At 33.5% G+C, this 14,410-nt stretch overlaps 1 protein-coding gene across 2 annotated transcripts in view; it reads right to left on the bottom strand.

The window, feature by feature from the left end:
- The window catches only part of LOC114872376 (glycogen-binding subunit 76A), a 55,733-nt gene that overhangs the window by 23,054 nt on the left and 18,269 nt on the right, over nucleotides 1-14,410 (bottom strand). Inside the window, exon 1 of one of the 2 annotated variants that reach the window (XM_029179503.2) lies at nucleotides 11,433-12,415. The exons of the other annotated variant lie outside the window; for it this stretch is intronic. Coding sequence (XP_029035336.2) covers nucleotides 11,433-11,513 — 81 coding nt within the window. The 5' untranslated portion in view covers nucleotides 11,514-12,415. Of the gene's footprint in view, nucleotides 1-11,432; nucleotides 12,416-14,410 lie in introns of those variants that run through there. 2 annotated transcript variants of the gene reach the window in all.

Genomic DNA, 14,410 nt, shown 5'->3' on the forward strand with positions numbered 1-14,410 from the left:
CGATTATCTGTTAAGTGTGTTGAGAAATTCCACATAAATAAGACTTAATTTACATTGAAAGAATGAGTAGTAGAATAGTTGCACTAGTAGTTAATCCCAATAAATAGTCGAACCTTATAGAGAAGCATGCAAATCAATATCGTCTACCATTCAATGAGAAGGTAATCACTGCATAAAGCTTTCCTCATTTATTTCAAGTAATGAATTTACATTTCTCTTAAGTGAATACTGCAGTACTTGCAGAGGATTAGACACAGTTTATATGCATATATGTAACTGATAATCAACTACTGGAACCAGTTTCAGAATTACACACTTATTCTGAATTAACCAAGTTCAAACCATAGTAGAAGAGTTTATTACACAATTCAACAAATTTTAACTTTTTTAAATCACTCACATTTAATAAACATTTTTTTTGTAGATTTTTATAAAACAAACTATTTTTCACTGCTAGTTACAATTTTTGAGAAATTTAATTTTGAAAAGGGAAAGAAAAATTTTTAATCTCTAAAATGCTTTAGAAACACAAATCATAAACACAAATCATAAATTGGCACCAATCCTTAGTTGAAAAATTGAAAAAAGAATTATTATTGTTTATTATATAATAATTGATGGTTTCATATATTAAAAAGTTTCACAATCAAATAGTATAATAGTTACATAATAATCATCTCGTATAATAATTTATATAATACAAATATATTGACGTATAGATAAAGAAACTTACACGAATTTTGTGTTTATCCTAGATTTCGATGTACTTTGCATATTTATGAAATATATTTGCATAAACTTCCGTAGTCTATTAATAACTGAGAATCTACTCCTTTTTGACTTTCGACAGTATAATCTCAAACCATTACCGCCAACAGCTTATACTGTTTTTAGATGATTATTTATGGAATAAAAACTCACAGTGTCTAGCCGGAGGCATGCATTTAATGGACACAGGAAAACCGGTATTTCCTACATGGAAAACTAGTTGACATTTCCTTATCTTTCTCTACCTAATTTATATCTCACCTATATGTAATTATTTTTTGAAATATTGTGTACTAATTTTGTTAATCTTTTATCACATCTGAACATATCCTTTAATCCTTGAACAGCGGAGTCTGGGTCAATCGAAACTTTAACTTACATAACATATACAAGAATATTAACTGAAAGATATATTGGAAAAGTCATTTTCAGAGGAACAGTGTAAAATGTAGAAAATGAAAATAATTCAAAATACATAATTAATTATAAAACTGGAACTCTCTCCATGATCCGCCGTCCAAGGGTTAATAGAACGACTAATTGTTATTTTGCTTTCAGAAGCGATCGCTTTATGTATCCTGTATTTATATACAGTATCCTTGGTTTTTCTAGCCATATTGAACTAGAAAAAAAAATAAACAAAAAATGCTAGGCAAATATAGATTCATAGACGCTTTATTCCGAAGGTGTTAAACAAATATTGCAAGAAACGATAAGAAAGTTGATATTAGCACGATACTTCATGAAAATAGGTCACATGTAATTTGTTCGCAAGATCTTTGTGCACTTCCATTTCAAAACGTTAATCATTAATATCAGTATAAATAAATACTTTCAATCTATTCTCATGTTACCAGTTCATTCCCTTTTTGAAAGATTTTTTTAGAACGTTTATAGGTCTATAATTAAGTAGCACTTTTTTATTTATATATGGATATAACGTTTTACAAGTGACATTATTTATAACATCCTGTACGAGGAGAAATGTATACAGTGCGATTAAAAAAAAATAAATGCATTCAGAAGATGAAACTCGTTAAGTCATTCAACTTTCACCATTTTCTTCTATTTGCAGTCCCAAAAATAGAAATAGCATGCCCCCAAACACCTAACTCCTCTTGTACAGTCTGTTTAAAATAAACGTATACGCTATTATTTAGATACTATTTATTTAATCACTACAAGAGCAATAGAAAATAATTATTATTTTTTGAAGGTACCACATGTTACACTCAGATTTTTAGATTTGGTGTGATTTTCGCATATTTTGAATTTGAAAAAATTCAACAAGAATTCATTAAAATAGTTTCAAGTATGTAATTTAAAGTTAAACGATTCAAATGTTAAAAAGAAGCTAAAGAACCTTTTCCTTTTTAATTGGTTTTGATATATAGTGAATAATAAAAAATAATTAGATCCACATTTATGCCTTAAAACTTTAGAAAAACAAATATGCCGCTTAAACAAATTTTCAAAGAATTATATTTATTTGCGGATCTACATATTCTTGAAGATATATAAATGCCACAAATCACGTTTTTTATAATAATTTTCAAAAGTTCCTATGCTCAAATATTTACAATTACATTTGCATACGGTGATTGTGACAACTAGTCAGAGACAGTGCCATTCTCCCTCACTACATACAACGACGACTTCTATGTTTAGGGTCATTGCCCTGTTGTATAATCTAATGTTCTCTCGAGTTCAAACTGTTTCCTAATCAGAATTAATTCTATTTAAATAAAAGTTAACTTCTCCTCAATGATTTTTTTCAACAAAAATTTAGAAATAATTGTTATTTTTTATCTCTGGTTCAAATTATCAAGTACAGTGTTCCCTTTTTAATCATGATAAATGGGAAAATAAAGATTCTCTTTTATTCTTCTCAGAAATATCCTAAGCAGAAGAAAAAATAAATAAAAATGTCACTTGCATCCCTTTAGTTCTAAATGTCTCATTTGAGAGAAATATGTACTACTCTCGACAGCTTCTCGCGCGAGTTTTACTCTCAAGTGAATCGCGTATCTTTAAAACTAGAGAGTAATTGCGAGTCTACAGAGATGAAGTCTACTGAAGATGACCAACCGGTCGCAGGAGGGATTAATAACAAGAATCAGCTGGCATCTGCGTCTTATTATCAACGGGGAAGATTAGATGAAGAGACGGTACGTAGTTGAATCAGGGCTGTGGCCGGTCATTAGTGCTTTCGGAAGGAACATCTCTCGCACGTTACAATTACTCATACGCGATTTATTGCATTTTAATATTCTGACACAGTGTTTCTCAAACTTCAGATATCTTTTAAGTGCCTCTTCTTACATTTTTCATTATCACCAAGTACCTTCTTATCGAAATAAATGTATATTTCATTCAAAATTTAGATGTACAACATCGAGCAAAGTAGGCTTTCCTAGGAAAAATGGTGATACAGAGGAAGCAAAAGATTTAAAAATTTTTATTTTGACAATGTTATTATTAGAAATGATTTAGAAACAAAATAGGTCACATGAAGATCTTTCAGGTACCTCTCGAGGTTCGTGTATCACGCTTTGAGAAACACTGTTCTAACATAGTGAAGCGTGATTTCTGAACAGCTTATGCAGAAATGTCAAGAGAATGTCCCTTGTGATTAGCAATACGGTTTGCACTTCTTATCGTACAAATTTTCTTTTCTCTTCTTTTAATTCAGAGTTGTTCATTATAATTATGAAAAATTTATTACTAATGTATTTGTAATGTAGATGCTTGGTAATTTATCAAGCTTTATAGCATGAAAAATAGTTTATAATTTATAATTTTGCATGCTTCGATGGAATTATCATTTAGCTAAGTTTGAGAGATGTGATTAGGTTCACTTGATTATGTTTGTATTATCTCACACAGTGAAAATTGATGTTAATTCTGGTTTATTATGAAGAAATAGAAGTTTTTGTATAGGGCAATGACTCTGAACCATTGAATTATTTTTGATGAATGAAATTGTAAAGTTTCAGGAAGTTTTTTTTTCTTGAATATTTTAATGTTACTTGAAACGATTCTCAATGTAATAGAACATATGATAAGTTACAGAGAAATGTAATTCCTATCATGTTAGACGCAATAGACGTCTGACCACAAATGATCCATTTTCCCTAGTTCACTTCTAAATGAATCATGACAAGTTACGTACTATGTATTTTGTCTTAAAAAATATTAAAATAGGATCATTCCGATAGTAACTTAAAAATCACTTTAATATTCGACAAATTTTATTTATATAAAACACTAAGAGGTTATTGTTTATGTTAATAAAAGTATTAATAATTCCCAATAGCTCCTTTTAGAGAGTAGATTACATTTTGGTAAACAACTGTACATTTAAATGTTGCTAAAAACACTGCATCACAATAACAGTGTAAAAAAGCTACTGAATTATGTATGGAAACGAATTTTAATTCGTATTTGAAAAAAAGATGTTACCAGACGAAAACGTTTAAAGTCGGCTCGTCTACATTATGATGCGTCGATGTTGATAAAAAAATTTATAGAAGCAGAAATTTTTTGAATTCTGCATTTAACAGAATACAAAAATTGACATTTTGAAAATTGAGTAAAAACATCGTTTTTATTCAAATTCTATTTTCACATCCAAATATGTTCATTAAACGAACGAAGTTATTCCATTCGAAAGGTAGATTCGTATAATTTTTTGGTTTTAGCATATAATAATCAATGTACAGTACCGAACATAGTAGACTTCCCCAAGGAAAATGACCACGTCCTAGGTTTCAGATCCTCCCCGAAGGCGTTCCCTTCCGCGGGCTCCCGACCTATCCCGTTGGCAGCCACGAGGAGAATGACGACGTGGGGGGAGATGGTCCTATGTATATAGGCCCGCGGCCTCCCACCACTTGCGTGTAAACATTTACGCGGGAGAATTTGAATTGATATTTACGTTATCATTCATATCTCTTGATTACATACTAAATTTTATAATATTTAATGATAAAAAATTATATTATTTAATATTTAACTTATTTTTAATTTTAGAACTTTGAAAATTCCTGTTTTCCCTAGGAAAGCCTACTTTGCTTGATACTGCAGATGAATGAATATTTTTGTATAATATATTTTATGTTTCTAATAATAAATAAATAAGTATTCCTAAAGTATTTAGTACATTTTAGTCGGCAAAATCCAAAAACTGTACAAAGGGTCCCTTAGTTCCTGAGTTAGGTCATAACTTGTCGCTATCAATACGGAAGCATTGTAAGCTACACGTAGAATCTCAGGTGTGAAATAAGCATTTGTTCTTGGACGCAGGTTATCACGCAATAAAGCATTCTGGCGGCTAAGATAGCACGGATTGTATTGCGTTTGCCAAGCAACGACAATTTTTACAAGGATATGGGTTAGATAATCGATGCGCCGTACTATGCGGCATAACTATTAAAATATCGTATGGCAAGGGAATTTGATCGGTCGAGTAAGTCTAGAATAGAATTCATCCCGTTCGAGTATAAAACAGCACGCCTCGTTCTCGTGAAAATAAGAAACTTCTACGCGCAAGAAAGTCCGATCTGATTCATCGCTCCGAATCGAACGCAGTAGAGTCGATAGAAATTCTAACCTAAAGTCTCATCCGTGCGTTAGACTAGCACCTTGACCTGCTCTGTTCAATTAAAAATAGCACAAGGCTGAGGACTCGAGAGGAATCGCGTTTTACATTTGCAATACTCGGCACCTTTAATCTTACGCAAAAAATAAAAAATTGGCTCGTCGCTATGAATGATCTAACTTAACTGAATGTGGACTTCCGGTCAGTGCGACTGTTTTCCTAAGAAAATAGAACCTGAACAAAAATTTATTTTATTTAAATTTATTTAAATTCAAATTAAATTTATTAAAATCGTGAAACAATTGATAAATAAATGATTATATTCATTTTCTAATGGTTCTGAATTTAACTTCCAGTAAATTACTCCAATCTGACTTACAAAATAAACATTCTTATCCCTTTTAAAGCAAACCACCCGTAATAATACTAAAGTCATTCATATAATCTTGAAATATTGAAAATTTGGTTGAACACGAGTTCGTTGGGCAATTATCGTGTTCGTATCGCGTTCCATATGTCGACCTCGATATTAGAGGAACGAATCCGTAATTAACGCGTTAATTATTAGAGAATAGATATCATCTGTCGGACGTAACCAATCAAAAAGACGCTTGTTATGAATTACGTCGCGATAACCTCGCGCATTCTTCTCCCTTTATAAACTCAATCGCGGAAAAAAGAAGAAACTCGCCGTTGGCACAATGACTCCCGTGGATAGATTTCACGCTGCGGGCAGTAGCGTATATGAAAACGCAAGGGAGGGAAGAAAAAGAGAAGCGCTCTTGTATTGCTGTTTTATAATTAGCAGATACAGAAGACCCGTTCTGCAAGTTCGATTACATTCCCATGGACTTTCGAGTCATCGTGCGAGCTACGTAGGAGAAACACGCGAACAGTATTTTTAACCGTGGAAAAATGGCCGTGTTCCTGAAACACAGGGGGGTGAAACTAAATTTCACCGAAAATAGACGGTTACGTTTATAAACATCGCGATCGAAGTCTCTAGTTATTAACGTAAATATTTAACCGACGGAACATCTTTCAATTTAGTTGGCACAAGTTGCTCTTCTCCCGAAGAATGGAGAATAGGGTGTGTGTAGGAAGAGGTACGGCGGTGCAACGGAGTAGCCGAGTTAGCAACCAAGTGAGAAGAACGTTCAGGGCAGTCAAAGCTTTGGAGGGTAATTTATTTAAACGACGGCCTATCTGCGCGTCTATCGGGTTCCTAGTCTCGCGGTGGTTCGCTGATAAATCTCTTTCTCTCCGGCTTCGTGGTGTGTCGGTACCGTTTTTTCTGGCTGAACGAGGAAAAGGAGGCGCGGAGGATACGCCAGGATGGCTTGTTAGTAACTTCAGCAAAGTGCCGGGGACCGTTTTGTTTCCAGGTTTCGTAGCTGGACCAGCTATAAGCAGCGACGGGCTGGACTATAGGGTACCTGAACGCGCGCACCTTCTCGCAGGATCGCTGAACCACGAAGAACTCGCAAGTGCCGTACGTCTTCTCGAAGATTACATCGCCATATCCGCCGTGACTCGATGCTACACACCGCTGGATTTTCGATAATAAAACGACAAGATTGCGATCGTTAATCTCGAAAAGGAATCGGTTACCGTTACGCGCTGTAACGACGAGCTTTCATCCATCCTTTTCACCTTTTAATCGCTTCGCTTCGTCCTTTTTATCGCACGTTTACAGTGATCTTTTTAAACCGATCCGATTTTTCGACGTTTTGAAAACCGTGTAGGGATTAGCTGTTAGCACAAAGAAAAGTAGATATTTGGCGGAGGGACAACGCACGCGTCAACGAAGTTATTTCTGAGAAACTTGTTTTCCCTGCGTTTTACTAATTTAAACCGAACAATGCACACGTCCTTCGAGAGTTTCGTCGCCGGTCTCAATAACGCCCGTGAGCCTCGTAAAAAGTCAGCGGTGAACCAGAACCGAAAAAAGAAAAGGGCACGCGTTGCACTTGTATGGAAGGAGAAAATAAAATTAAAAACACGTTTGAAACGTGAAAAGTTAATTCGTGAAACATATTTCAATTTATGTTGTAAGAATAAATAATAAATATATTTAATATTAAAAAATTGTTGAACAAAGATTTTATTTTACAAATAAGATTTAATAGGTTGAAGAATTTCTCATTGTTACTTTCCTTCGAAACAGTGTGGTCAAACGAAAATGTCTTCGCTGTTTCCCGTGGCATTCAAGTAAAGATAGGGCCTATAAAGTTAGAAATTTACAGATCCCTATTTACTGGCACCATGTAACGAGTCTGGCATTAAATGTTGTTAAACAGTGTTTTGAACTTAACGTTTAAAGTTCATACATTGGGACTGAGACTAGGAGAAACTTTCATGCGGTTCTGTGTAATAAACATACCTTTGATTTCTACCCCTCTGTTACCCAAAGGTAATTAATATGTCTAGTAATTACCAGATTAGAAAATTAGAGATACCATTGTCCATATAATAATATGATACAGTATTAATATAACATTTGTTCAATTAAAAAATTAATCGAGTAGTGAAGCCTCCTACTCTTACATTCCTATTTACCCTAAGACCTTAATGTAAATAACCTTTTTTTATATCCTCAATATTTAAATAAACAGCGGAACTGTCGCATATTAGCGCCACTACTCTATTTACATATTGCATAATATTTTTATTCAAGGATTTCCAGTTTTAATTACATCTTGTTTTAATACAGTCATCGCATCAACATGAATCTCATGCAAGACAAATCTACTTTTTGTTGTTCGATTTTTATCAAACGTGAAATAGAAGTAGCTCATTTCTAGTGGAACGATGACCCAGTTAGTATTATTCAAATCGAAAGATATAAATGAACTTAAATAGCAAAGTTTGTTAGCTGTTAATTGTAAAAATGTTATATTTAATAAAATAAAATACTGGAACTATCAGAAAATTATAATTGCACTTCATCGTAACACGAAATCAAGAAAAAATTGTTTCAATCTGTTCGACTGGGTATTTGAACAACGCATAGTTACCCCGATGACTGTGCCATTTTAATTTGCACAACAAATGTACAACAAGCATTTTATAAGTACACGTATTGACCTTCCATATCGTGTCGTGTACATATTATCGTAGCTAAAAATAGCCGTCGTTAAAGCATCCGCTAAATTCTGCACGACTATCAAGCTCATTGTAAATTCGTGTAAATACGTTTTGACAGGACACCCGTGTTTACACACGACCATAAACGTGCACACTCTAATGCGTTTTGCGGCGAAACATCCGCGGCACGCACCACGCTCGAATACTTTTCTTCCCTGTTGCGATAAAACGCATGCACGTCGACGCATTCGCGAAAAGTTATGAGCCTTTGAAATATTCCCCGTTTAGAATCGTTTAAGTCGTGGACTTATGAAACCGAAACGAAAACATGCAATTCTTATCGTAATAAAAAAAGAACTGATAAGTGGTCGTTGTATGGCACTATCGTGTAGTACTTGTATCAAGACTGTTGCAAGTTAAGTGACAAGTTTTTCGAGTTTTTATTAAGTCATGAATATAAATTTAATCCTTATACATATGTTAGACCCTTTGAATATGACTCAATATTTGTAAATAAATTTTTATGTTCTGCTATTATATTGCTGGATATTATAGCATTTTTTTAAGTAAATTATTAGTAAATAATCATTTAATTATTGTAACAGTGGATAGTTTTGGAGAAATGGATAGGGTGACAAACTACCACTCTTGAGGAGTCAGAATAATAATGGTTTCACGAGTAGGTATTTGTCATTCGATGGTTAATCAGAGCGCATACACCTATTTTGTATATCATTAGCATGTAGCATATTAAAAAAGCCACTTAAAATGAATATCGGGCAGTCAGTGTCCCCATATTAGCATACAATTATCTCTTTTCTATGCTACGGTATAATAAAGTACATATATCGATAGCAAATATACTCTTTATATTTATCCACTGCAAACCTTATGATTCAGAATATAAAATATTTAACATTTAACTTAAATATTTGTCACTTTATCGATTCAAGAAATCAAATTTTAACAAACCATTGATAATTGGATCGTTTATTTTGAAAGTGATCCAAATTTATTTTTAAAAATATGGAGCTCAAGTTAACTTATGCAAGAAAATCGAGGGTCGTGTCCAAAATTAGAAACGATATTTGCATTCTGCGTTCGATCTTCCTTCGTTTCGTCACGTAAAAAATATGAGCCGTCCTGCTTGACGAGCAGCAACGAAAAAACGAGGAAAAGAAAAGGAAAAACGAGCATCGCATAAGAAAACACAGACAGGAAATTTATATTCGTGAGAATGCAAGGACGACCAAGAAATCGTGTCGCTCCTGCTTTCAACGGGAACAATCCATGAAAGATGTTCGATTCGGTTGTCGTTCGAATTTTCTCCTCGGACTATTGTTTTTATGCGAAAGTATTAATACCCAATCAAATGACCCGGCAAGGTTATCATCTCGACTTTTCAATGTTTAATAATTACTTGAAACATTCGAAGTCACGTGCCTTGAGATCAATAAATGGATACCTCATTTAATTGAACGCTTCAAACGTATAAGCTCGAAATGAAATTCATAATTAAACATATAGATCTAATAATCTATACATTTTTATTCGAATTTGATACAAAGTAATTACCAAAAAGGGAAACTTTTAAATAATCTCCAAAGATTGATTAAAGTTGGGAAAAAAAAATAAGGGAAACTATTATTAAGAGAACCTCGTATGTAAAATTCAAGCGATCTTAACCACCACGAGGGAAGAAAAAGAAATTATCAGAATTATCGGCATTCGTTGCATTCGCTGAGCAATAAATCTACGCCCTATCTGGAACAAAGTGTTGCACTTGAAGGAAAGAAGAATTCGTTCATTCATTGTCATAAAGCACGATGAGTAACTATCATGTGGAAAATTCTACGAATACGTCATTGTGTTATTGTCGAAGAAAATTTGGAATCGTTTGAAGGGAAACCTTTTTTATCAGATCCATTAGGCTATAGCTTCTCATCCAATGTCATCTGATAAATCAAACATCAATATTTACAGATTGCTTTTGTCAAACATCTTCATTTAACGTTTAAACGATTAAATTTAGATTTAGTATGATTCCTATAAACATTTTAAATATTATTAATTGAATTTGCACTTTACAAAGATAAGGAGATACAACCTAAGTTGTAAAAATCTTTTCGAACGCCACAGTTGTAATTAAGTATATTAATTCCTACACCTCCTCGAAATAAAAACACAGAAGCTCTTTTTAAATAGCAATTAATCGATGTAAGATGCCAAATGCATCGAGAAGTCGCGGCGCAGAGCGAACGCTGAAAGTCGTATGCGATACGATATGGAGTAAACTAAATATAAACGTACTTGTTGCTGGATATGCGTGTTTAATTTCAGAACAAATAAATTTATCTGCGACGGTTTTTTTTCGATATAACGTGATAAGTCGTCGAATAGCAATGTAACGAGTCAAACGTGGCGCCGTCTAATAATAATTAAATCGAATTAAACGAATGATTTTGATCTTGAGATTAACTTGGTGCCAAATGTTCGTCGTAACAGTGTATACAATTTTTCAACCACCTACGACAATTTGAAAGAAAAAATTATAGGAGCAAAATAATCATTACTTCATGACTTTCTTTTGTAATAAAACCATATGGTATCTACTTTTTCTTTCAATTTCTTTCCTAATAAAATTTCTTACAAGAAACAAAAATAAATTTCAGGTATTATATAAGCTGTTAGAAATTAAAATTAATTCAATTTATTGAGTATATACTTTCAGATGGTGAAAATTTTTATAAAATATTAAAAGAAAAGTAATATAATTCTATTTTAAAAATACTAAAGAAATTTTACTAAAAAATAAATTTCAAGTATTATGAGCTGATTTAATCTTTTTTTGAAAATTAAATTTTCAGATGGTGGAGCAGAACCTTTATCAATCCAACGTATGATTTGTAGTTAAAATTGAATTTTGAAGTAATTTTCTAAATTAACGAATTAATTTAATAAATAATTATTTATTCACCATTGAGTGTCCATTCATCTGGCCCGTCGGTGTCTTCGACTCGAAAGTCGTCGATGCTTCTTCTGTATGTGTCATAATCATGTTCCCTTCTGGAATTGATCGTATTGAAAATAAATCACTTTCCAATCAGCTTCACACATTTCCGTCCTCACCTTTTCAAAAAACGAAGCCTCGTTTCCAAGACGCTCTTAATTTATCAAATATCATAAAGAGTCGTAAGACGTTGATTGTCTCTGAATGAAATCGATCGGTCCTTTATATCATTCGAAGAACAGCTCAATCCACGAGTACTATCACTCTGGTATCATTAAAAGAACTCATTTCCATCAACAAACTCGATCACCTTATTTATCAATCTCAACAACTGACAAAGTTCAGTTGAGTATAAGAATTCATCAAAACGTCCATGTTACAATTTTTCAAATTATTAAAAAGTTAATTATTTCAGGCTCTTTTAATATCATTACATCGATCATCTTCACTGTTACTTCAATAATTTTTTCACTTTATAATGTTCTTTATCTTCTTAGAAAAAATATTAATTATGCAGTCTATCATATGTCCAAAGTTCCTTCAGTGGCAGAGACGCAAAAGCTCTTCAAAAAATTGTTCTATTTTCAAAATATTAAAATTCACGTAACTCGTCGTACAACCACGAACAAAGTGTGTAAAAGTTTCACATGTAAAATTCTTTCACTGACAAAAAGAAGCACTTGTTGTTCGTATAAACGATTCGGTCGTAAAAATTTCGACGACAGTTCAAAATCCAAGTATCGCAAATTTCTCGATTGCAGCACTGAGATTCAATGGTGGTAGAAATAATTGATTTTTAATAAATGCTCCTTTGGGATGGTTTTAGTTCGATCGTAAACGAGACACTTTTCACGTTTTCCAAAGGCTAGGTTTCAGTGAACATGAAAGGCAGAATGATTTTTCGAAAAACGAAGGTGCAACAGAGCAGAGGCAGAAAAGAAGCCGGCACGACCGGCCGGCTTACACACACTGACTTCTAACTGGTCGAGCTAGTAGGTGACTGCAGGGACCCCTTCCATAACGCATAGCAACTGCTCATAAAACGACTGATAAGTTCTTGTACTCTGTTAGGATCGACAGATCGTCCTGAGGGCCGTAATCGATCGGTCCTAAGATCTCTTGATATTGTATAATTAGTTTTACAAACAAATTAAACGATATACTGCGATACAGCGTTAATCCACATAAGCGCCATTTTGGGTAAAACGCTTTCGAGATTTAAAGTGATTCTTTTTTTTATTTTTTAACAATATTTCATTTGGTGGTTATAGAAATGTTGTTCAATTATTATTAGTTCCAAAATGCTAATTTTTATTCTGTTCTCTTCTGAATTTTATAGAGAGATTTTTATTAATTTTGATAGCTTATGTATATATGTAGTACGTTATTATTGCAGTTTTAGTATGGTTTCTGATAAATGTTTTCGAATTTTTTTTCTGAGTTACTGCGATACCGGTTTTAATAAACTGGTACATTTTATGTACTGTAGATTATATTTCTTTTTGTAATATATAAATCTTCGTCATTTTTATTGAGTTTTATGAATCACTTATTATAATTTTAAGAGCTTCTGTACGATGTTTTCGTATAAAAACATTATCCATCAAAATTATATATATATTAATTTTTAACCCCTTGAGATCCTCTTTAATCGATAAACTTGGTCCAAGAATTGAAATTTATTCTAAATAAAATTGAATAACGCTTAATCGTAAAACGGGACAAAAATGAAAAAATTGTATTCAACATTTTTTCGGGCATAATAAATGGAAGGCTTATAATAACAAGGCACCTGGCAAAGTGGAGCTTAAAGCTGCAGACCCTCTTAGAGCTCCCCTTAATCCAGCACTGGCACCATGCAGTGGCATATGCAGTGGTCATTGCTACTACTCCGATTATCAGATAGCTTAGAAACTGACTGGAAAAATCCATTATCTAGATATTTATTTTTTGCAGCACCGGATTAAGAGGAGGTCCAAGGGAGACTACAGCCCTTGGCCCCCTTCTAAGCCTTCCATTTACTACATCAAAAATATTGAACGAAATTTTGTCCACCAGGGGAGTTCTCAGATTCATAGCCCCGCGGCTATTCTGATTTCTTGCAAATTTATTTAAAAAGTCAATTTTCGCCAAAAATATTGGAGCTGACAATTTTCTTTCACGTTTAACCGAAATAACTACAGGAGATATACCGAAACGAAATGAGGCGAACGGTTCTGAAATTGGCAGGTCACGAAAAGAAATCAGCACAGTGATTTGATGCGTCGTCGGCTAGTCGTAAATCAACAGGGGGATGCAATATTATTAAATTATGCCCTAGCTGAATTCCTGCTATTAAGGAGTGCAACTCCTATCGATCTTATCGGCCGATTTCATCGATCTTATCGGGCGACAGTACGAAACGCCTACGCGTTTGTAATCACGGCTTAACTGTACGCGACCTACGCCACAGGCGCGCCGTACCTAGGCAACCTCGTTTTTCAAGCAACGTAAAAAGAGAAAACACCGGGCCGACTCGAGCCGCAAATAATGAAATGAGGCATAAATGCAGTCTCCAGAATGCCTACCTCCCGGCGGCTCAGTCGGATCCATGAAAGGAAAGTGCAAGATATTCGACCATGTCTATCTGGTTTAACAAGTTCGAAATCTTGGAAGTCAGATCGACGGGAATTAATCGTTCGATAGTAAATGGTGTTGCTCTGTGATAATTTGACAACGATCAATACAAACTGCAATAATTTTAACGCGTTTACTGTCATGAAAACTTTACCGAAGGGTTTCATTGAGTACCTAGTATTTTTATTTCATAACAAATTTTGTTTATTATTTTTATAATTATGTTAGTGATATTATCTATGGTTGCAAATACGTAATACGAATATTTCTAATTAAAGTAGTATTTAGTTATTTATTTATTGATATCTCAATTAACCCTTCGGTTTAAT

This window comes from Osmia bicornis, chromosome 5 (assembly GCF_907164935.1).
Source record: "Osmia bicornis bicornis chromosome 5, iOsmBic2.1, whole genome shotgun sequence".
Classification (NCBI taxonomy): domain Eukaryota; kingdom Metazoa; phylum Arthropoda; class Insecta; order Hymenoptera; family Megachilidae; genus Osmia; species Osmia bicornis.